Source organism: Falco rusticolus, chromosome 4, assembly GCF_015220075.1.
Source record: "Falco rusticolus isolate bFalRus1 chromosome 4, bFalRus1.pri, whole genome shotgun sequence".
Taxonomy (NCBI): Eukaryota; Metazoa; Chordata; class Aves; order Falconiformes; family Falconidae; genus Falco; species Falco rusticolus.
In genome coordinates, this window is record NC_051190.1 from 3,181,615 (window position 1) to 3,205,277 (window position 23,663).

Here is a 23,663-nt window from a genome sequence, read left to right on the forward strand (position 1 = left end):
AAAACAGAGATATTTTTTTTTTCATAGATGTCCTGCTGACTGTTGAGGTGGACACCTGTTCTGTTTCAAGAAGTTCTGAAGTACATTATAACATCCTCAAATATTTTGTTATTGCCTCATCCTAACTAATGGCAGCTACCATTTCATAACTGAGAGAACAGCACATCTGCAAGAGAATAAAACTGCTTGATTTGCATAATGAAATGACAACTCGGTCAGGTAAAAAAAAAAAGATAATACTGAAACGATGATGGATATGAAAAACCAGATTAATGAGGCATATACCCAGGGGAAATGAAAGAAGTAAAAATAACGAGATGATGACAAACAGCTATAACTTGGCAACACTGCCAATATTAGAAGTATACCACGGGCACAAGTGTGAATACCCTGTCACAGGTATGTTGTCTGGATCAATTTTACTTCAGAGTAACCTGCCTGTCACTTGTTTATAATAAACCTCATACGAAGCCAGAAGAGCTGTCATACTCTAACATCATCCTGCAGTAGCTCACAAGCAGTGAACTTTAGTAAACATTGTATCATTATGCTGGGCCTACAACGAAGGCAGGCATTTCTGTTTCAAAAGATACAGCAGGATTTTGCAGCAGTCATTGCCTACAAGCTTTTACGAGTTTTAGATACGAAGGGCTTGAGGATGACCCACACACAGTTTGTGAACTATACCCTTAGAAACACCTTCTGAAGTTCTACCAGAAATGAGCCTTTTCTTACAGACCTAGAGTAAAAAAAGACAGTCTTTTGCTGGGTTTAGTCATCTAGTATTTGGAAACTTCAAACTATTGTTAGTCTTGCCATTTCAGCGGCATTCTGAGATCCTAGCCAGTGGAGCTACTTATTTTTCCTCCTTTCAGCTTTTTTTGATTACAAAAACACCTCAAAACCAACCAAACAAAAAAACCCCACCAACATAAAACACAGAGTTCCTTCAGATTACAACACAGTCTAATCACACCCTTACAAATTGAAAACTGAAAAGGCAAGTTTTTAATGCTGCACAAACAGCATTTTGAGATTTACATGCACAGATTAAAAAGTATGCAATGTTATACTTACTACAATCTTTCTGACATTTATGTAATAGAAGCGTTTACCTGACAAGATTGACTTAAAGTACGTAGAAGCAACTGTGCTGGTTTTGCCTGGGATAGAGTTAATTTTCTGCGTAGTAGCTGGTATTAGGCTATGTTTTGGATTTGTGCTGAAAACAGTGTGATAATACAGGGATGTTTTCATTATTGCTGAGCAGTGCTTACACCCAGCCAAGGCCTCTTCTACTTCCACACCAGAGAAGCAGGCTGAGGGAACACAAGAAGCTGGGAGGGGGGACAGCGGGCCCCAAGTGACTGAAGGATCCATACCATATGGCGTCAGGCTCAGCATATAAAGCTGGGGGGAGGAAGAGGAGGAAGGGGGTATGTTCCTCCGATGGCATTTGTCTCCCAAGTATCTTGTTACGTGAGGAAGCCCTGTTTTCCTGGAGATGGCTGAACACCTGCCTGCCGATGGGAAGCAGCTAACTCCTTGTTCCGTTCTGCTTTGCTTGTGCGCATGGATTTTTCTTTACCTATTAGACCATCTTTATCTCAACCCACGTGTTTTCTCTTGTTATCTTCCAGTTCTCTCCCCCATCCCACAGTGGGGGGTGGGGGGAGGTGGTGGTGGTGAATGAGCGGCTGCATGGGACTCAGTTGCTAACTGGGATTAAACCACAACAACTTAGCCAAAGTCACACAGTATCACACACCAAAACACAAGGAAAGATGAGCAACTCAGACCCAGGTTTAGCCATCTACTGCATTGGACTACTTTTTTTGGGGAAAAAAAAAGGGTACGATAATACTTGATTGTGAAAAGACCATGGCAAGTAATCACATAAAGATAAAATAAGTGAAAGATGCATTCGGTATTGGCAGCTTAGAGTCACAAGTCAAATAAGTATGGAGTAATAAGGAAAAATGCATGCTCTATTTCCGAAGGAATGTGATGGCAACTAAAAAGCTTATCGTAACAAATATGCTGTATATAATCAGTTTTGCACTTCTTGTGTCTCTAACTGCAATTTCAATAAACTCAAATTTACTTTTTGTAAGGAATCATCCATACATGTATTTTCAACTTACAAAACCATGTGGATCCCACATGTAAGCTCAACTTTTCTATATTTAATAGGTTTTTGCTAAAAGCAAGCACACTAATGAAGTCACGATGGGCTTTTCTTTGCAGCATCTCAAATAACAAGTAAATAATCATGTAAATTCTGAAGCACCTCACATAGCTGCATTAAAACTGCACACAGTATAAGCATTCCAGTTGCAGAACAAGGCCAAACTCAGGCATAGCCCATACATGAAAGAAGCAGTTCCAATCTCCAAAGTCAAAACTATGTAACTATACAACTTTGGAAATTACTGTCCAATCTCCTAGGCACTATGCTTCCAGGGTACAGCCCCTCGGATACTGAAATTGCTCTGCCAGAATCGATGTTGTCCTGCCATTCCGATGAAGTCAGTGTACTTCTGGAAGCGCAGTACAGCATGTGGCAAACCAACAGTAACACAGCTGATACAGCCCTGCAGGACTGTAATTAACTGCGCTGGCACTGCAGCCTGCAAGTCAGCTTGTTCTATCAGCTTGCCAACTTACTCTGCTTCTTGCAGCAGCTCAACATAAAGAGATCTTTCTCCTTCATATGTTCCCCCTGCAGGGAGCACTCTGCTGAACTCCACCCACTAGAGCCTTATGTAATAAGATGCTTACATTTCTGCCCCAGCACATCATGCTACAAAGCAAAATACAGGTTTATACATACAGCTGGTTTCTTAAAGCAGCCCTCAGGGTGATGAGTCACATCTGTAGTAAAAGTTAATGGTTGTAATTATGGCTCAGTCTCAGAATCTGAAGCAGTTGGACCACATGAAAATGTCTTTCTACTTTAGCTATGAATCTATGACTTGGTGGTTCCACCTCCCTTTCAGATTTTTCCACTAAATGATACAGAACAAAGACCTAACGCACATGGAATCAAGACCACAAAATTTCAGTGTAAACATAAGTTCTATCTGGTTTTACTTAATGATCCACGTTTCGTTTTTTGGAAGTGTTAGTGTTGTAAGATAGTAATTTGGCTGTAAGTCCCCCAAAGTTTCCTGGTAGATATGCCTGGCTGTAGTATTTTTTATTTCCTTTTGAAAAGAAAGACTAATGCATATACTGCCAAAGAGCTGTCATGTGGAGGCAAATAGTTCTATATTGCTAGTGTATCGTGCAGACACATGCAAACATTTTGCACATATTTACAGTCAAATGCAGTGGTGCACAGTTATCTGCCCAGGCAGCTGATGAAGACAGCAGTTATCGCAAATACCCAGAATATTTTCTATGTAAAGCTGTTCCTTATAGTCAAAAAACCCACCCCCAACAAACCCTTGAAGGCATAGTATACTAATATCCCAATTCTAAGAAAACAGAAGTTATTCAGAGCAGCTACAAGCAGTTGTGCTGCTTTAAAAGTATCCTGAACAATCACTTCACCTGATTATTTAATTCATAGTATGTTATTTATAAGAAATTTTCAAGGCTTGCATCATTCCTCTAGTAAGATGTGAACAAGAAATCTAAGCTGAAAAAATATCAGCATCTCCTTCAGAGGAGCTAAATATAAGAACTTTGGAGTTAGTTCCCAAAGACCATGCAGACTCTGGCTATGTGGGAAGACAAATCAAATGATGGTGCCATCTCTAATGGGAAACAGAGAGGCAATCTCACCACAGACTTGAAGAAATACATAGGCACATTTTCAGAAACTCAATAGGGCATTTAACAACAAACAAAAACACAGAGCTTGAGCTCAACTTTAAAACCACACTGGCAGAGAAAGATGAAAAGTTCTCTTAAACGGGTTGAAATTCTTTATTTTGCTTGTGCTCCTTGCCAATGATGTTAATATACAGCATGCCATCTCAGCAGCGACTATTCCTGATTTAACATTTAATTTAGAAACATGCTGTGCATTGGACTACCATGCTACAGACCAGAGTAGGCATTTCACTTTTTGTTGTTGTTGTTAAAATAAAACAATTGCCCAAGGAAATAATTTTGTGTCCCCCATTACATTTCAAAAAGAATGATGGCTATATAAAATTAATTATTTTGCAAGCAGACAAATATAGGACAAATATACTCGTACAGTTACTAAGAATAACAAGAAAAAATAGTCAGAGCTCATTTAATGGAGCCACTGATTTCATGAACCTCTTTCATAATTTTCTTGGTTTAGCTACTATTCTTAACGTAAGCACTGTAGAAGAACAGAACCACAACACTGTTCCTAAAGGCTCTACTAGAAAGTATGAAAATAGGTCTTAGGGGAACAAAACAAAACAAAAATATTGGACAAGATTTGGTTAAAGAATGAAGAAACAAATACAGCATCCTAAGGGATTAAATTTAAAAGCTCAACACTTTCCTGTAATACACATTCCTTGCCTGAGTCAAGCAAATACTTTCAATGTAGGAGTCACAATATTTTGTCTGTGTATATTATGTACCTATATGAGTATCAGCTGGCAAGAACCCCAAGAAATGGCAAAGTAAGGTGACAAGCATTAATGCCTGCCTCCTAGTGATAAGCTTCTTAAATTAAGAAAATGATTGGGAGAAAACCTTCATTACAAGATCAGCAAGATTTAATGTAAACTCAATCATAAATGTTTGGAGGCAAGTGTATATAAAAAAATCAGGCAAAAGGCTTCAACTAACTCTGAAACCCATGGAAGACCATCCCTCCTAAATTCCAGGGATGATCACTGAAGATCATGCAAACATCGTATCTGAAAAAGACTGAGCTCACATCTCAGCCAGTTAAATTTAATTGCTTCTTTAACATGCACTACACCACAGGTTTTTATTACAAAAATACTATTTCTGTGCTTCTGTCCATCTTCAGCGAGCCAACCTTGTGGTGCTCTGGTAAGCCCCCCCAGGCTGTCAGTAAGCAGGGCTGTGCCTGCACTAGCCAGTGAGGCAACACTCACTGTGCAGGGCACAACTACAGGGATGCTCCTGGTCCCAGCTGAAGCAGCAGGACTCCCCCTCTGCAGCCAGGGTGGCCGGCACAACACTGCTCAGGAAGCTTAGCTCTACAGGCAAGCTCTGCATTCATTAAACAACATTCAGAGGTTAGAAAGTGCCAGAAACTGTCCTTTTCCAAATCGAACTCATTTCCCTTCAGCATATCATCTGTGAGTAACCCAAAAAGATCAATCCTGAATTCTGTTGCTAATGGTTTTGGCTGGATTCTGGCACAAGTACATACATATGGTTAAATTAAACCAAACTAAATTATGCTAAAAGTAAGAAAACTAAACTCTCCCAAGCCTCCTTGCTCAAATTTGGCTTGTGTTTGAGGCAAAGAATTACAATTTCTTTGTTCTACCTGAATCAAACCACAAAAAAAAAAAGCATTTTCAACACTAAAAGCACAAGTAGAAAAAAACCAGGTTTTAAATACAAGTGTAACTCTAACTGGCTGGATAGAAGACAACTAGAGTTTGTTTTAAAGGGGGGAAAAAAGCACCACTATATGTAAACTGAAAAGCCGTCAAGAGAAAGGAAAGAAAAGGCATTTCACAATTGTTTCAGGTGTATAAAACAGAAAACACAGTAAAACCCAGAAGTCCTACTAAAATATGCATTAGGACCCCCCAAAAGTCCTAGTAACAATGTAGGCTGTAAAGTGATTTACTGCATGATACACAAAAGGAGCTAAGAATCCCCGGAGGTCATTTTCTGTTTGTCAGAACAGACAGAAGAGGAGCATAAATAATCTGACAAAGCTTAACTACTTTTTTTATTATTATTTTTATTCATACACACAAACAGCTTTGCTTCATGATCAGTCAGGCTGCTATCTTTTTCAGAAGCACTGAATTTAACATGAGAACACTGTCTTTGACCCCTCCCCTCCAATTATTTCACTCTACAAAATCTACTCTCTGTAGATTTAGAAATAGATAGGTTACCGGCTGATTTTTCTAAAAGAGGAATGTTACAAAACAAGAAGTCTTGACCCACTAGCAGGTAATTTTGACAACAAACCCTAGAAGAAAAACACCTATTTGGCTGGAAAGCTTCCATTATAAACTAATACCTGCAATATGCTTAACTCGTCTAAAACCAGTTTGCTTCTCTCAGATGGAGTTATGTCCTTAGTCTCCTCCCACTACTAAACAAAGTTAGGCAATAGCTTTGTCGGCCTTGCTCCAGTTAATAGATTTAGACTTAATAGAAGCATATAAAAGTACAACTGTTCCTGCTTATTTTACCCATCAGACCACTAATGGTCCTGAACACTGCAACTTGTGTTTCTTTACAAGGAGGTAGGAAGTCTAATGTGGAGCCACCAACTTTAGTACTGAATGGGAAGGGAACAGCAGCTGTAGCAGTCTGGATAAGGATTGCTCAGTAGGAAACAACACAGGTGCTTTTGAAACCAGCAATGGTACCATTTGTATATAATTACTTTTATATAGAATTAGGAATAGGTATGGACAAGTTCAGAAAATTATTTGAGCAACTGCATGCATGCATGCAAGCAGCAAGGCTTTTTGATTTTGCAGGAATTAAGACTATCTCCTTATCAGAGTTTTAAGGCAGTAAAGGCTCAGGTCTTAAGTCTTTCTTTTAAATCAAGCCACAGGGTTTTCAGCTTTTTAAAATGTAAAAATCACCTCACCTTAAAATTAGATTTATTCCAGAACTCAGAAAACAGGATGAAGCTCCAGCTATGTAACTGGCACTAACTTTCATTCAGTTATATCAATGATAGCTGATGATGATAGCTGAAAAGCAACCCTAGTTTTCCCATATTTGTACACAAGCAAGGCTTTTTTTTTCCCCCTTCTACACCTTCTCTCACGTTCACTTTGTAATACACAACTCTTTTTCCAAAGTAACTAATTTTGAAGCATGAGAGTTACAGTAACAGCCAACGCTCACCAAGTATACGCTCGGTTTGGAATACATGTCTTCAAATACACACCTGTCTTCCAAGTCTGACAAAAACATCAGATCCTGTCAAAGTTTTCTCCCTCAAAAGTCATTCTCTCTTTTATTTTATCATGAAATGTAGATTATAAGGTTATAGCCTACATAACACAACAATACTATGTACCAATCATTTAGGGATCCCACTCACATGTAGAAACCCAGAGTGAACTCTAGAGTAATTTTTTTCCATTTTTTAATACAACAAGAGCAGAACTAGTGTATATCAGCCACATGGAAAATGAAATTGAAGTCAGAAGCTGGTTTTTTGTTACTTTTGGGTGTTGTGGGTGTTTGTTTAAGAGTCAAGTAGACTCCAATTCCTTTCAGCATCATACAATTTCTCAATACTTATATCAAGCTTCTGCTTTAAATACTACTTATATTTTCCAGGGGCTTTCAATTAGACACCCGAAAAGTTTATTCTTTGAACTCTTGTAGAAGACAGTCTTGGGCCCTGTATTTTTTACTTTCTGAAATCACAAGGCCTATGTTGATAGAAACCACACACATTCTTACCAGCTGTTAGTATGGTTTTAGCAGTCTGCACTATACTGGAAGATCTCACAATTCCTGAAATGCCTGCAGATAGAAAAGCACACAGATGTTAAAAGTTACATATTTTTCCAGTTATACAATCATGCCAGCCTGAAACTAAAACGTATGCTTAAGTAGAGAAAGTTTGTTTCTGTTCTGCTTTGTCATACTAATTGAAAATACTCTTTAAGCTTTTTTAACTTATTTTATATATAACATACAGAAAAAAACCCAAATCAATATTAAAATGGATAACAACCAGTAGGAACTGATGAAATTAGTGCCCTGATTATTTCTCTACTATGATGATTAGTCACAAAGTATTCAGAGTTGTTTCATCTAAGTGCTGGTATATTAATTTCTAGAGCAGAACAAATTATACGTATTGTTTACTTCAGTATGAAATTGGGATTTGTACTTCCCCTGATCAAGTAGAGATGGCTATATTGTGCACTGTTTGGCTTTTTAAAATTACCAGCTTTTGGAAATAAGGCTTATTTACCACTTTGCACTGTGGCACATTCAATTCTCAGTTTCCACTGGTTCTCAGGTATTAATGGAATAGTATATAGAACATGAAAGTTTTTTTGAAAAGTATTAAGTTTTATCTGTTCTAACACACATATATAAAAGCATACTGATATGTGCAGAATAAAACTACTGTACATTACTACATACTTCAAAATGTAGCAATGCAGCAGCCCCAGATTTAGCCTTCCAAACTGAAAGTTACTCTTCAACATTAACTAGGACGTAGAATATAGTTTCAAATATTATTTTTAAATTCTTCTTTCAAAGCTACTTCTATAACAAAGAACAAAGCTTAGGGAAATCCATTAATAAGTAAGCGGGGTACAATATCAGAAAATATTTTGGGGGGGTAGGGAAGGGAAGGAAAAAAATCATGTTGAGCTAGTAAAATGCCTAGGGACAATACAATTCAGCTGGAGTCGTCAGCTTTGTCTTGTAGGATTACCAGCGGGCTTGTCCTGTCCTCTACCTAGATTCTTGAATTAGAAAAACCTTTTGGCCACAAAAGTGAAAGAGGGGTTTTGGTTTAAGAGTATAAACTGCTTGTCTCAAGAAGATGAGATCTATCCAAGGTTTTGATACTGAACTGCTGCACCACTGCACAGTCCACAGTCACAGCCATGCCTGCAATACCCTGCATAAATACAACTGCAAGTTTAATTAGCTCAGGGTGGATGACTGAGCTCTAAAATTATATACAGCTCACAACACTGCAACTCCTGCTCCCAGATTCAGCTATTGTCACATTACTGTTGCAGTCCAGCCACAGTAACAGAGAAACTGCCACAGACTGACATGAAAGAAGCCAGACACCTTAATGCCCACATGCATTTCACTCTATGGTGTCAATGGAGAACTGCAACTCTCAGGAGCGTTATTTCCCCAGACAGAAATCAGTGTAAGAGCTCCCTCAGCTGTTGTCTAATGTCTAGTGGCTGTCAGGCACCTGGGGAGTTTTTGCTGTGCTCAAGCAGCTTACAAACTTGGCTACCCAGAACGAAGATGTGTCATGCTCCGTAAAGATGTCAAGGACTCTTGAAGTACTAAACATTCTGATTTGCCTGCAGCATAATAAAACATTGATGACTGCAGCATTAGGTTTAACTTGTTCATACAACATTATCTTGCCTCAGAGAAGTTGTGATGAGAAGCACCTCAATCTTTTTTGTCAAAGCTTGAGTTCTCTGCTGGAGCTCACGTATCTGGACTAACTACGATGACTGGGAAGGGTAAAGTCAGCAAGCCAGAAAATTAACTTAGCATTGCAATGTACATCTGGTAGGATATATAGCTTAGTATTTAGATGAAGTTATGCCAGCCAATGAAATCCTGAAGATGTATGCATCCCAAATAGAGTTAGATGGTCTAAGCAGGCCACGCTAATTCCTAAAGACTACTTATTTCAGGACTTCATTCAGTAAGAATGCTATTTGCTAGTATTTCAGATAACCCATCTGCAATCACACACACCCAAACCCATGCTTTTAGGAGTGTATCTCAAGATTAATCTCATTTTCTTTGTCCGTCTCTCAATCACCCTCTGAATTAGAACAACATATACAATAAATCTGTGTACCTATCATGTCTTGAAGGAGATTACAGACACGGATTCAGGCCTACCTTGATGCACCACAAATCCACAGTCAGGGTCATGGGCAACTTGCAGTAAAATTTCTTCCACATCTCTGTTTTTTCCAGGAGGGTCTACCAGAGATGTTATCTTTTGTTGCAGAGTCCTTGGCAAAGCCATTAGTTGTGTAAATTGACCTTCCGGACTTTTATCAATCTGAATGTTATAAGACGTAAGACAGTAAAAACATTCAGTGTAAACAAAGTTATCTTCTTCAAAGAAGTCAGAAAAGTCTTTTGGCTATCTGTGACCTCTGATAAATATCTCAAAGAACACCACCTATTTCACTTGTAAGAGTCATTGACAATGCTAACGAAAACTTCCCAAACACTGGGAAATGCAGTATCTCAGTTTGGAACCTGAAGAATAACTCAATGCAAAGATGTTAATTTTTATCCAAGGGAAGACTAATCCACACACATGATCTTGCTGCCTCTGCAAGCAACTTTTCATTGAAACTGTATCATTTCTGCTCTATCCAATTTCCTTTGGAAACATAAGTACACTACAATGAAAAAAAAAAAGTTCCCAAAAGACCAATTAGCTCAGTTTCTTCTGCCTGAATATAATCAAACTATACACAGACACTTCAAGTTTAGTTTGAAAAACATTTTCCCTGCTTTAAACTCAAAGCACATCTGGTTTGTATAATTTGAAGGAAACATCCATTCCACATTTTCCAATCTAAATCAGAAATTCAATGACCCTTTTCTGAATACAACACCACCAACATGCAGACCTGTACAGATTTATACAAAATGCAAGCACAAATTCTGAAAAACACATAATGGAGCAGATCTGTCCAAAACCGGAGGAAAATATGAAGAGCACAATTCCTCCCACACAACTTTTTACACAGTTCATGGAGACATCAGGCAGGAGTCTAGCTGCCCTATACACTCCCTTTAGTCAATGGGGAGAAAATGATATCCAGATGAATCACCCACTGACTACAGAGGGAGCCGACAATGAGCAGGCTCTTAACATTATGTGGGAGGAATCCACGCCTGAACCAGAACTGTAAGAACTAGTGTCTGCCTTCAATTGTTTTTGAGGAATCTTTTAAGAAAGAATTTTCCCTGTAACTCTGAAAACATACCCTTGGAGGAGGGGTTTCTATTCTGCATTAAACAGCACTCTCAATAGCAGTTATCCTCTTCAATCTGGGGAATAACTGCCAATAGCCAGACCAAAGCGTGAGGAATAAAGTCTTAAAACACTCTGCTCAAAATCAACTGTAAAATGATGGCATTTTATCAATAGCTTTGAAGACTATTATGGAATTACGAACAGATTTATTATCCAACAACATATTTGTAGTATGCTACCAGGATTTCTTTAAAGGAAACGTAACAGGGAGTATTATTCTACCTAGCCATTTTCTTGGAGAAAGCATTACTCATTCTTTCCAAAATTCATTTAAACACTTGTTCCACTAAACTGTTCAAAAACACATTTATAAGAAAACATGGAGACAGCTGCAGTATAATACAGATCTGGATAACGCTGTAATCCAAAACGTTGCAGTAAAATTGTTTACTGTACTCAAGCTTCTATCTACCTGTACTTCAGTTTCTAACAAAGACCTGTCCTAAAAGGAGGCATTTGTGAGATAATTACCAAGGTGACCTGAGGATAAAGAGATAGCCATGTCCATGGGACAACCCATGTTATTTGTAACTTCATGTTGAAATGCGCATCACGCTTAATACTCCACTCACGGACATGCAGACTACAAGAAGAAAAATTGCTATTGGACCCCTGACTGTGGCATCTTTCTCCAGAGAGATGGGATTCAAGATACTGGTCATTTTGGATACTCATTTCTCAATACCAGGAAAAAAATTGTGTTAATATGTGTATTTAAAGATTATGCCAGCATCTTTTTTAGGTTTAGTTAACTGATCTTCATAACTAGAACCCTAGGGTGTTTTTTCTTTTGTCAGATGCAGTTTTTGATTGCAGAAAGTTGCACCTCTAAGTTACAGTCTAATCTTTTTAACACAAACCATATGTTTATTCATCACTTCCTAGGCTGTTGTTTCCATATGGTAGTCATTAGAACACACATTTTAAAATTATCTTCTCTTGTTCCCATGCTATGTCTCTAGTTCTGTGCCCATACTCAAAGAAAATGAACAATAGTTACTAAATATGCAGAGACCGGTATTTAAGGCAAGTTTCCTGGTTGCAGAATTAACTCAACAGAAACATAACAAATAGCAAGTACAGTAACTACAATTGCTCTCCTTAGCGTATGGCATAATTCTTGCCTTCTGTCAATGTGATAAAGCACTTCCACTTGCTTGTTTTAAAAATATTTTGAAGAACACTTGCCTCTAGCCTTCCCAGATGGTGCTTATACACCACTTGAGGGCAGTCCTGTAATATGTTACTGTACAGCTTCTGAAAATGGGGAACATTAGGTTTCACTATGTTCTGCACTTTCAATCTGTCTTCTCCTATTACCATTCTAAAATCACCTAGTAAAGAAAAGAGAAAGAGTTAATTCATTAGGAGAAAACTGAAAACTTGAAGGAGAATACAACAGAAACCAACACAGTAAAAAGTTGTCATCTAAAACTTTATTCTCCAATTCCACCAATGCCTATATAATCCATAATAAGGTTCACCACCTAACAGTCAAAAAATACTATTCAAATAGCTTCCAGCACAGAAAATAAGATACAGAATTGTTATTTAGCCTCTGATATGCTGTAATGTCATCAACCCATGTGCCCATATTTTCACTCTGAAAACAAAAATATTCCGCTGTCAAGTTCAGCCTTGAAAGCAGCAGTAACAGTTATATTTTTTGCCACCATACATCTTTTTCAACAGATTACTAAACAAACTGACCAGCTCAAACACTTTGTATGCAGAAACAAATAACTTTCTATTTTCCAATACTGAAAAATAATTTGCATTGTCTATGCACTTCAAAGGGCAGTACCTGAAGTACAGCTAATGGCAGTCATGGTAAGATCACAGTATCATCTTTTCCTCTTACCCATGTAATTTGTTAGTAGTTTCAAAAAGCTACTCCTGGTAACATTGCTGTTACACTACTGACCTTTACACTTTCTTTTATGATACTCTCTTTGAAACCTTTCAGTCATGTAAGTGGAAAGACAGCCCAGCTGTAATGAGCATTCATCTGCCTTTATTAGGTACTACCCTGGTAGCTTCCAAGGTTACCAACCAGGAGTTTGGCTGCTTAGTGCAGCACATATCAACAAACAAAATCCTGAATCAATCTATTTTCCGACTTCCCACATTCGGGAGATAAATGTTGTTACAAGGTGGCAACTTGTTAGTATTACATAGTTTACTGCAATTTATGCCAAGCCACAAAACAAACGCTTCCCATATAAATGATACTGACTCACTGTTCTCAAAAAAATGCGTAAAAAAATAAAAGGATAAACATTTTCCAAATTAAACTATGAACAACTCTTTTCAGCAGTCTCCAAGGAGACTGATTAGAGTAACACAAAATCGATTTTGTCTACTAGTATAGCTTCTGAAAGACTTAACAAAATGGCAGCAAAAAAGTATCCACAAATATGTAATTAACAGCCTTTTTCTTGAACATTCCCAACTGGAAGTCTTCCTGCTTTAGCTTTGTTCACACACCAGAGCCAATTTCAACATCTTACAGCACAGTAACTGATCTCCCACATTTTTGGTTAATTGCACTGTTTCAAAGCATATATAAAAAAGTATCCTGGTCACTCGTGCTCACCAAGCATCCAGGGACATTCCTGGATGGGTTTCAGGTGTTAGATATGCAGCCCTGCAGCAAATGCCCCAGTTAGCAACCCTTGGCCATCCCACTGTCAGTACCCTCTTTGCTGTCACTTTCAAACAGGTAACAAATTCAGGAAAAAATTGCTAAGGAAAAGCTGAACAAGTTGCAATCTAAACTGACCAGAGAACTACGTAAAAAACAGTAACATCCCTCAGTAGAACCAAGCTGCAGTTTATAAACCCTACCTGCCCACCTGTGGTTTTGTGGGGGGTTTTGTTTGTTTTTTACAAGTCAAACTTGCATTTCTGTATGAACAAAGCAAGTGTTGTATAAAGTAAAACTCCAACCTAAGTTGTTCATAGTGATTTTGTTAAGGATATCAACATTTCAAAAGCAATACCGAATTAAATTGTAACAATTAAATCTTGTATTGAAGAGTCATTTGGAGTAATTTCTTCATTTTTCCCACCCCGTAACAATTCATATCAGTTTCCTAAATAAAGGAAAAATTCTCTTACCAAAAAAAAAAAAAAAAAAAAAGGCAACAAATACCAACCAGGAGGCGAGCATTAAATGTATACTGAAGACATACATGTACATCTCTCAGTTAACTAAACAAGAACCTTAAACACAGCACACTCAAAAAGTAAGAAATAATAAAGTAATAATAAAGTATGGGTCAGACTATCAGGTGAATCAACATACTGAGGACAGAAAGGAAAATGTTTTCCCAAGGTTTTGAAATATTAAAACTAAAATACAATCCACACAAACAAAAAAAAACCAAACCCCACATTATTTCACCCTATTCAATCACGCATACCTAGCTGTTCATACATCAAGCAGGTATAAGAAGATTTGCTTATGTACCTGTTCTTATTTTCTGTGAATAAGCACAATTAGTGCTTGTAAGCCATTATTTAACACAGCATTAAAGTGCAGTTGCTGAAGCATGCAACCATGCAGGTCCAAAGGAAGAGAGCAGATGACTTATTGTACATTAGACTTCCTACTGTGGTACAACAGCTCCAGCTACAGCTTTTCCCCTCAGTGACTTCAGACACCATATACTAACCAGAATAGGAAAGTCCTGCAATCTGCATATAGAGGTCTTCTTCAGAGAAGCTTTCTGGTAACATGAGGAAGGCTGCTGTGACTGCGCTCTTCAGATTGCTAACAAGGGCAGCTTGCAGCTTGCTATTCTCATTCTGAGTCAGTATTTTCACCTGAAAAAGCAGAGTCAGGGAAGCAAAAAAGCAGAGTCAGGGAAGCGCTACTGAAGACAGAACTAGAAGTGTTACTCAATCCAGCTTGAAAACTAAGAAAAGTATTTAAGATTAGATCCTATTATTACAGTACAATAAAGACTAGAGTGTCCCTCTTTGCTTCCACAGTGGGAAAGAGGGGAACGTCCTTCTAAGAACAAAAGGCTATTTTTACAAACACACATTTGGAACTGCTATAAGCAATAGACCTTAATTGATCTCTGAAGAGGTATTCACCTCATCATATTCATAAATTTAGAATTAATCAAAACAGTAAATATGAATGCATGAACAGAAATACTTCATATGTGATTATGCAGTAAGGGCAGGGGGAAAGACCACCATCACACTGAAAGAGAAAGGAATAGCAGAAAAAGAGGTATTTCATTTTGGTTTTGTTTTGTTTTCTTAAGTAGAGGACTCTTATCATGTGCTTCAGGTAGTTTCTTAGACATCAGTTCCCTCCTAGAAGCATGGCTTTATTTTGCAAGTTGCATGAACAGAATGTGAATTCAATGGGAACTTCATATATACATAAAGAGCAGATCACTGAAGTTGAGTGCTTCTACGTGCCACAAAGAAAAACATTTTAAGGAAACATTCAAACTGTTCAAGACCAACTACAGCATCCAGTCACCCAGGATATGGAAATATACTGGAATAAAAAGCAGATCTTCAGTAAGAACTGAATATAGAAACATCTAATTACAGATGTTTCTGTACAGATAAACAGCCTGGTTTACAAGATGGCTATGCTTTCAGAAACAACTCTCCCAAGAATACCTGCTTGTTGTGAGTTTCTGTCTTTTTCAAGTGTCCTGGTTAAGCAATACTGTCTTGCTTATAAAGCACAGCTTCTTAATATTTGTTTACTCTAAAATAGCTTAAAATGCAAACCACTGGCAGTTATAAACAAATGCATACAACTTGCTTTTTCTTCCCAAAAGCCCATTCACATAAAATGAGTTGCAGTATTACTTGAAATTCTGCCCCCACATATAACCTCAGACAGCTAAGGTACCCTTTCAAATCAATATTTTCCCTCAGGAATGTAAATTAAAAAACCCCAAAAAGCAACTGAACCTAGATTCAGTAAAGGAAGTATGAGAATCAGACTTCTCTGCTACACTAGATTTTTCTTATAGAAAGGACATCGACAAAGCAATGTCATGGCTGGCCGGTACTATATTCTGAACATACTTTTTAATTATGGTGAAATCTTTAAGGGGGATAAAACTAGAACAATATCTCATTTTTATAAGATGGTGATTGCAACAGTATACAGGCTGCTTGTTTCAATCATTCTACAGTAAAGCATGGGTTTGCTTAACGTCAAATCTATACAATAGTCTGGAAATGGTCCAGGGTGGATTTTTGGAGGATGTTTTCCCTCCCATGATTTTCATTTTAAAAATCAAGTTCACTGTACAAATGAACATTTCAGAATTCCTCCTAACTTCTCCTGCAAATTACATTGTATTTTTTAGCATCAGAATGAAAGAGAATGATAACACATACTAACATGCAATACATGATCTGCCCAGACTAAATTTTATTTCCTTGAAAACCATGGGAGAAGTTCACTGAATGCATACAGACTTGCTCATATAAGATCCAATGAACAAGACAGGCTCATCAGGAGGATAAAGTAATATTTGAAATCTCACCAACTAATTCACTCATAGGTACTTTCATAACTTGCTGCTACAGGGAAACTCTAAGGAAAGACAGAAGGAACAACTCTGTGGCACCCCAAGCAGTCACACAAACTGCTAAAACCTTAGGCTAGCCCTGAAAATAACAGCAAGTTACGGACATGTTTTAAGAAACATGTTACAGCCTTTTAAAATGCGAAACTCTGCAGAGATGCTATTCCTCCTCATGGAAGGCCATAGACTTGCTTTAGTGAAGTAAAAGGAATAATCTCTTCCTTCACTAAAAATACTCCCTAACATAACCCAGTATTTTTTCAAAGGGAAATAACATGCTAGGCTTCAATATCTGAACGCGTGAAACTGCAGTAGTGATCCTATTCATGAACACATGTTAAACAGCTCAGATAGCTAGAAGTCTCCCAGAAGACAGAGTGCGGTATTTATCACCCAGGTATGACAAAGATGAATGCCGATACTTGGGGTAAATCTGAAAGACCACCGGAGTTAAGGACGGCTTCTAGACAGTACAGAGAACTTATTGTCAGAACTATTCACCGTACCATATCACATAAGGGGGAAAGAAGCAGCCACTTTATTCTGGGTTTATGGTACACAGAGAATTCAGTTAACTAACAGTAGAGACTTTTAAATTATTAAATATTTTAAATGAGGGATATATCCAGTTTTATAAATAAGCATGACCCCCAGTCTTCACAGCAGTTTAAAATAGGAAATGTACTACCTTCACTGATAAGAAACTCATACACAAAAAACTGCAGGCATGTCTAAACAACGATTTTTCCAAAGAAAATCTCATGAAATGAGAGGTGTCAAAAGCACTATTCCAGTTTACCATTTAGCCACATCCACACTGCTAAATATCACTATAAGAGGATTTTTCCATTCTTTTTCAAAAAATATTCTAACAGATTTGGACAATGGAAAAAATCTGTAAACAAATAACACGCTCTGTCACTCCTTTATGGCAATTTTTATAATATAAAAACCCTAAACCTCCCAAGACCTCTCTAAAAAGTTTAAGATATTTCTATATACTATTCATACTCCTCTCTCTCTCACCTCACTTTAATTTATTAAACACTTCCTTCTCTTAATAGTTTCTCCAGAACAACAGTAAATATAGCTGCTTACACTAAAGCAATTATTTACACTCTATGTTTAACAAGAATTCAGTAACACTTCAGATGCTTTTTAAAAATCTTGTTCCTCTGAAAACAAACTATGTGTCACCTGTGCTTATTTCTTTTACTTTTTAGGTACAGCAGCATTTTTCTTTTTTTTTTTTTTTTTCCCCTCCAGGAAACCTGTCATAAGTTTAATCAATTTTTCAATACAGTTAAATGGGAATTTAGCTAATCAATGTTACAAGCCTCATGTAAGATGAAAAGCCAATAAACTTTTAATACAAACAAAGAAGCCTGGGAAGAAAAGCTAGCATTTCTAAGTGGCAATTCCAAACTCCCATCTATTCTGCCAAACATTCTGGAAAGATTACTTGGTCAAGGCAACCAGTTTATAACAGAAACAAAACCTCCAGTGAAAATTAGGCCAAGGTTTTCAAGCCAGAGCAAATGTTTTAGCTCATGTGCTAGAATAGCTTGGATAGCTTTCACTCACAGAGTGACAGCTTTGTAATGGAATACCAGAAAGGCGCTGAGCTTTTCCTCCTCTATATGAGAGTGAGGAGAAAATTCCAAAACAAACTGCTAAACAATATTAATCTGGCTTCAGTCAGCTGCGTCTAGAACTGGCACAAATGCCAAATGGTATGTAAGAGATTATAGTGTATAAGAAAACAAACCTAACCTTGTGTCCCCTCCAGAAGAAGCTTATTATACATTTTTAAGGAGGTAAAAAAAAGCTTTCTATCTCTACCACTTACAATATACATACCAAAACATCAAACCAGTTGTGAAGCCAGAACCAGCAGACATTTGAAACCTGTACAACAGATCTAAATGAATTTGTTCATTTTTGGTTAACATGGTGAAACATTCAAAATCCCAGTTAGTGATCATATAGATTCTACAGGAAGAGACAGTTTAAACATTCACCGAGTAATCTTTCAGTCAAATTCTAGTTAAGGACCGGTATTCTTTACTCAATGCAAGTTCCTGTAAGCTTTATGAAAATAATACGGACTGATTCCTTCTTTTATGTATTGAACAACTATGCAGAAGATATCTCTGCTGTCTTATTAGCAACCAAACAAAATACCAAATTCTGTCTTCTTGTGCAAGTATGTACTCTCATTGAATTTAATACAGAGACATGAAGCACAATTTATATGTAGTAAAAAGGTGAAAAATCCTAAAACAAATCAAAGCAACAGCAAATGCAGTTACACTGAAAATAAATATTCGCTATTCATTACTTTTGTGACATTCAGAAATCTTCCTTCAGTTATTTTTCTCAATGTGTTTTCAGCCTTTATAAAGGTAACAGCTGTTCTAACCTCTGTCACACTATAATATGCCTCTGGAGATAGAGAAAAGCCAGTAACGCCAAGACAATCTAATCAAACCGTAACGCCAAATTTTTAGTTAAAAGCATAATTAACCTCTGTTCTAAGACCTGAACAGAGTTCTCTCCTACCCTCTCCCCTCTTAAGAATTTTCAACTTAACACTGCTGCCATCTGCTGAAAGCACACTGAGTCAGGCATCCATGGGAAAGCAAAGATCTCAAATTTTTTATGACACAAGCATGGAGGAGAAAAACCAACCTGCTTAACACACAATTCAGTCAATTATAGATACTTTAACAATACAATGAACTAGACAGTAACTACACAGCAAAGCAGCTTTCATCTTTAAAGGTTTCCATTATTTAACTGTGTTAAGCTTTGGTGACTCCTACAATTTGTTATAAAAGCTAAATATTAGGTTTAACATTAAAAGGACTTTGTGTTAATGTAGTCCAGTTACTCAATATGTACTACAGGCTTAAAACTGTGATTAATATACTTACCTTTTTTTTCCCCCCACATAACACAGAATATCATTAAGGACTACATTTCACTTCCTTTCTGAGAGATTATCCCTCTAGGATTAGACAACTAAATTGGGGCAGACTATTTGTTCAGTACTGATACACAGATCCTTAACAGTTAACTGTTAACTGTTAATACCAACAACTGATAACTTTCCAGTCCTATAATTTCCTGCATTTCAAGACAGATAAGTCAGGAGACTAACAGTTACCGGTTTTTGTAGGCGTCCAGCAACATAGAGGGTTTTCCAGTGAAGTAAATCATCAATCAGGGTATCAGTGCTAATTACACCATATTTTATCATCTGGAAAAAAGTAAAATAAAGGCTTTTGAAAAACCATACACCTGCACCATTTTCGCTACATGAAACTTACTACTTACTTACTGTAACTGTCACTAATTCTAAGGAATGCACACCTCCAATACTGGATGGAGGATGGATACAGCCTAGATGTAAAAAAATATTTTCAAGTTTTAATGAACACAGGAAGTTAAAAAAAAAAATAATCTTATTTACATGCAAACTTTTGGGGGGAAAAAAAAAAAAAGAAGTAGAATGCATGGAATGCTCTAAGAGCCCTTCTAGAATCCAAGTTAAAATAAAGTCACCTCAGGATCAATCACTAAAGCAAAAGACTTCAAAACCCAAAGAAACCTTCTTAAGATTAAAATACGAAGATTTTGGAAAGGTTACAATCAGTTTTGTACCAGCCCAACATTACAATAGCTGGAATAATCCACAGTATCCTTTATGATATCAAAAACACTCAAGGGAACTAAAACAAACAACTCGCCTAGACATTTATGTATACCATTACTCTGTGTGTGCGTGTGTGTATATCGGAGCTTTTTGGTCATTGATGTTAGAAAACAAATTGTGAATTTGTAGTCCATTTCATGTATCTGGAAAAAAGATGAACTTTCAACAGTTTGTTACCAATTTGCACTTCCTGAGTTTCCAGAGATTATCACCACAGCAAGGCAGACAACTCCAGAATTTCTGGATAACAAAGGACCATAGGCTGTGATGTAACCGAGTCACATCAGCATGAGATAAGAACATAAAAGAGCCAAGAACAGAATTTCACAGCAAAGTTCACCAGTCTTTAAAATAAAATCCCAAATCCCTTTTTATATAAAGTGAGCAAGGTTTAAACCCCAAATTCTTGCCTCATACAGATGCCTTCAAACAAAACAGCAGGTGCATAATAAACTACCTTATCTACCTCTCCAACTTTCTGTGAAGAATTCTGACATATACCCAACATTATTGCAACCACACATGCTCTGAGAAACTTCAGTTAGGTATATATTGCTCACATGGCATTTTTCAATGACCGTCCTTCATTTTATTTAATTTCCAATCTTCCTTAAAAGACCTTGCTTTCTCTATATACAGTTTGTTACCACATGGCAAAATTTACCCAAAATCAACACCAAGACACATACAGTGTTTCCCTGCCCTGACTCCTGTCTGCACTCCTTACCAAACACAGCCTACACGTGGATGGAGGAGTAGGACTTCACGGACAAGTACTACTTACCTAGAATTAATTACACTCAAGCTTCACAGGTCAGGATATTAGCTATTAAACAACACTGACGTCATTCCAACTTGCTATGTTAAACATTTGCATTTTACATCAAACAAACAGTAAGAGCTCACTTCACTACTACTACAAGGCCAACTGCTGAAATTAAGGCCCTGTTTCCCCACAATACACTTTATAACCACCAAAACCTGTAGACAGCGAGTAACAAGGAATATAAATCCAGTTTCTGAAGTGCTTTAATTGTAAATTCCAAACATTTAGCCCACTTCTAAAGTGCAAAAGCAGTTGCTCTGTTTGCAAAACAATTTTGATATAGAAATATTTACGATACCATGAGTTAAGGATCAGTTACAATCTACAAGATTTGCTTCCTGCAGAGAAATCTGCCTTGAGCTGATCACTTCAATACATCACACGCAAACAACTTGTACTTACCCTACCATTACATGGCACTAAAGTATTGTAGTAAATCCCTGCTCCATAGTTCTGTATACTACTTATCTGCTTCGGCCCAAAAACTTTTAGGAAGGAATAATGACTCCTGTTCTTCAACAAGTTCATCATATGCCAGGTCACAGAATCATCAACAGCAAACACAAAGTCCAGCATATTGTTCTGTGGATAAGGTAAAAAGTATTGGGGTTTATATGTCAGGAAGCAACCAATTTCCATCATATTAAGCTAAGATATACACAGTATCAAACTTTCAGCTATTCATTTTTCACTAGTAAAAACAAACAGAAATCCAAAACACAAGCATTAATGTCAGACACAGTCTAAATGTTCTGATGAAGCCGTATGTTTTCTAGTCAGCCTAGCAGAAATGGTCCAAATTCTTCCTGTCTACCTGGTTAAGTGACCCACCAACCTTCAACCCTCTGAAACGGGGGGCACATGATCCTCCTCGCTCACAGGGGCTTACCCTGCTAACAAACAGGACTTTGCGAATACACAAGGCTTGAACTGGGAGATGTGGGCAGCTGAAGGCAGCTGAGAGGTGGCTGCAAGGTAGTGCGCTCCTAGTGTATTCACCTGCTTTTGTCAACAAAACAACCCAAACTCCAAAGACTTGAGCATACAGTGTATGCAACGCTCCTCTGAGGAAATCAGCCCTCTGAGGAAATCAGCCCGCATGCTGGCTGTACACTGACAGGCTGAAGGTTTACAAATCATACCTACAACAAAGTAAATCTGGAGTGACATCGCTTCAAATTCATCAGGCCTACCTGTGTCACTGGCTAATTCTCTGGGGCATCTTAGCTGATCAGTTAACACCATTAAGGATAGTCTGTAAGCTACCCTTTTTCCCCATTTTTTGTGTGATGCTGCTAGAGCCCTGAAATTTAGATTATCCTCTGGTTTTCCCTTTTCAGAAAGGAGAATGAGACACTTTTAAAGTCATATTTGTGGGAGTGCTTAACAGGTAAGCCGTAACGCTCAGTGTTGATGATCAACAATTTTAAGGTCAAACACATACACACAGAGAACAAATATTTTTTTAAAATCGCAGTATTTCCAAGCAGCTTAGCCCCCAAACGATGAGGAAGCGCCCTGAACGCCCCTTGTGTGGCCAAAGGCTTTCCCCAAGCCCCTGGCGCAGGGCCGGCGGGCCAGGCTGCAGAACGCAGCCGCCAAGGCGCGGCGGCCCAGGCGGGGCGCGCAGGGCGGGGGGGCCTGGCCCGCCCCCGCCACCTGCTGCGGGGCTAGGGGGGCCTTCGCCCCGTTCCGTGCACAAGCCGCAACCACGGGGCCAGAGGCAGCGCCAGGTAACGCGCTTCGCCACCTCCGCGCCGGTCACCGAAACGCACCAGGCCCCGGCCACGGCAGCCCGCCCGCCCTGCCGCGCACCGCGACGGCTGCGGGCACCCGGGGGGGCCGGGCCGGAGCGGGCCGCCGCGCTCACCTCGCCGTGCCCGGCCGAGGCCCCCGCCTGCCGGAAGACTCCGGACCCGTAGGCGAAGGCCAGGCTGAGCTCCTGAGGGAAGTGCGCCAGGACACGCCGGAACTTCACCGCCGAGCTCGACAGCACCGGCAGCGCCATGGCGCCCGCCCGGCCCGGGCCGCCTTCCCGCCGCGCCGCCGCTCCCCGCCCACCCGCTGAGGCGGCGGCGCAGCGCGGACAGGCCGCAGCCGGGCGGGGGCGGCTCCGCACAGCGCCCCCTGCTGCTCGGCGCGGGCCCTTGCCGCCGCGGGGCGGCCCCAGCAATGCTCGGGGCGCCGCCCGCGCGTTTCCCTCCCGCCGCGGGGCGCGGGGGGGGCGGGGAGCAGGGCCGGGCTCCTGGCTGCGGCCGTGCCGCCCCCCCAGCACGGCTCGGCGGGCTGAGGCCTGTCGTTCCCTCGCGGTGTTCCGCTTCCTGGCAGCGGCTTTCCCAAAGGCCCCATCCACCTCCCCGCTGGCCGCCGCCCGCACCGGTTCCGAGGTTCCGAGGGAGCGCGGGCAGGCCGCCTCCCGGCCGAGGCGTGGCCAAGCCAAATTTAATTGCTTAAATTGCTTCAATTTTGAATTTCATCGACTAGATTTCACACCTGGACATCTAGATGTCGCTGGGCCCGTCAGGCCCGCTTAAAACAAACACACGAAGGGATCTGTGCCACCCTGTTGTTACCGAAATCTTGGAATGAAGAACTTATCAACACGAATGTGTTGCAGATAAGCAGACA

At 39.2% G+C, this 23,663-nt stretch overlaps 1 protein-coding gene across 11 annotated transcripts in view; it reads right to left on the reverse strand.

Moving 5' to 3' along the window:
- TAMM41 (TAM41 mitochondrial translocator assembly and maintenance homolog) overlaps positions 1-23,101 on the reverse strand; it is a 33,798-nt gene extending 10,697 nt beyond the window's left edge. For all 11 annotated transcript variants that reach the window (XR_005104004.1, XR_005104003.1, XR_005103999.1 and 8 more), the window contains exons 1-7: positions 22,906-23,101; positions 21,438-21,617; positions 19,661-19,753; positions 14,593-14,743; positions 12,104-12,249; positions 9,757-9,922; positions 7,588-7,650 (exon numbers count right to left, since the gene is read on the reverse strand). Coding sequence is in view for 2 of the 11 variants with exons in the window: in XM_037386226.1 (XP_037242123.1) it covers positions 7,588-7,650; positions 9,757-9,922; positions 12,104-12,249; positions 14,593-14,743; positions 19,661-19,753; positions 21,438-21,617; positions 22,906-23,043 (937 nt within the window). In the remaining 9 variants the exon portion in view is untranslated. The remainder of the gene's footprint in view (positions 1-7,587; positions 7,651-9,756; positions 9,923-12,103; positions 12,250-14,592; positions 14,744-19,660; positions 19,754-21,437; positions 21,618-22,905) is intronic.
- Between the last annotated feature and the right edge of the window lie 562 nt (positions 23,102-23,663).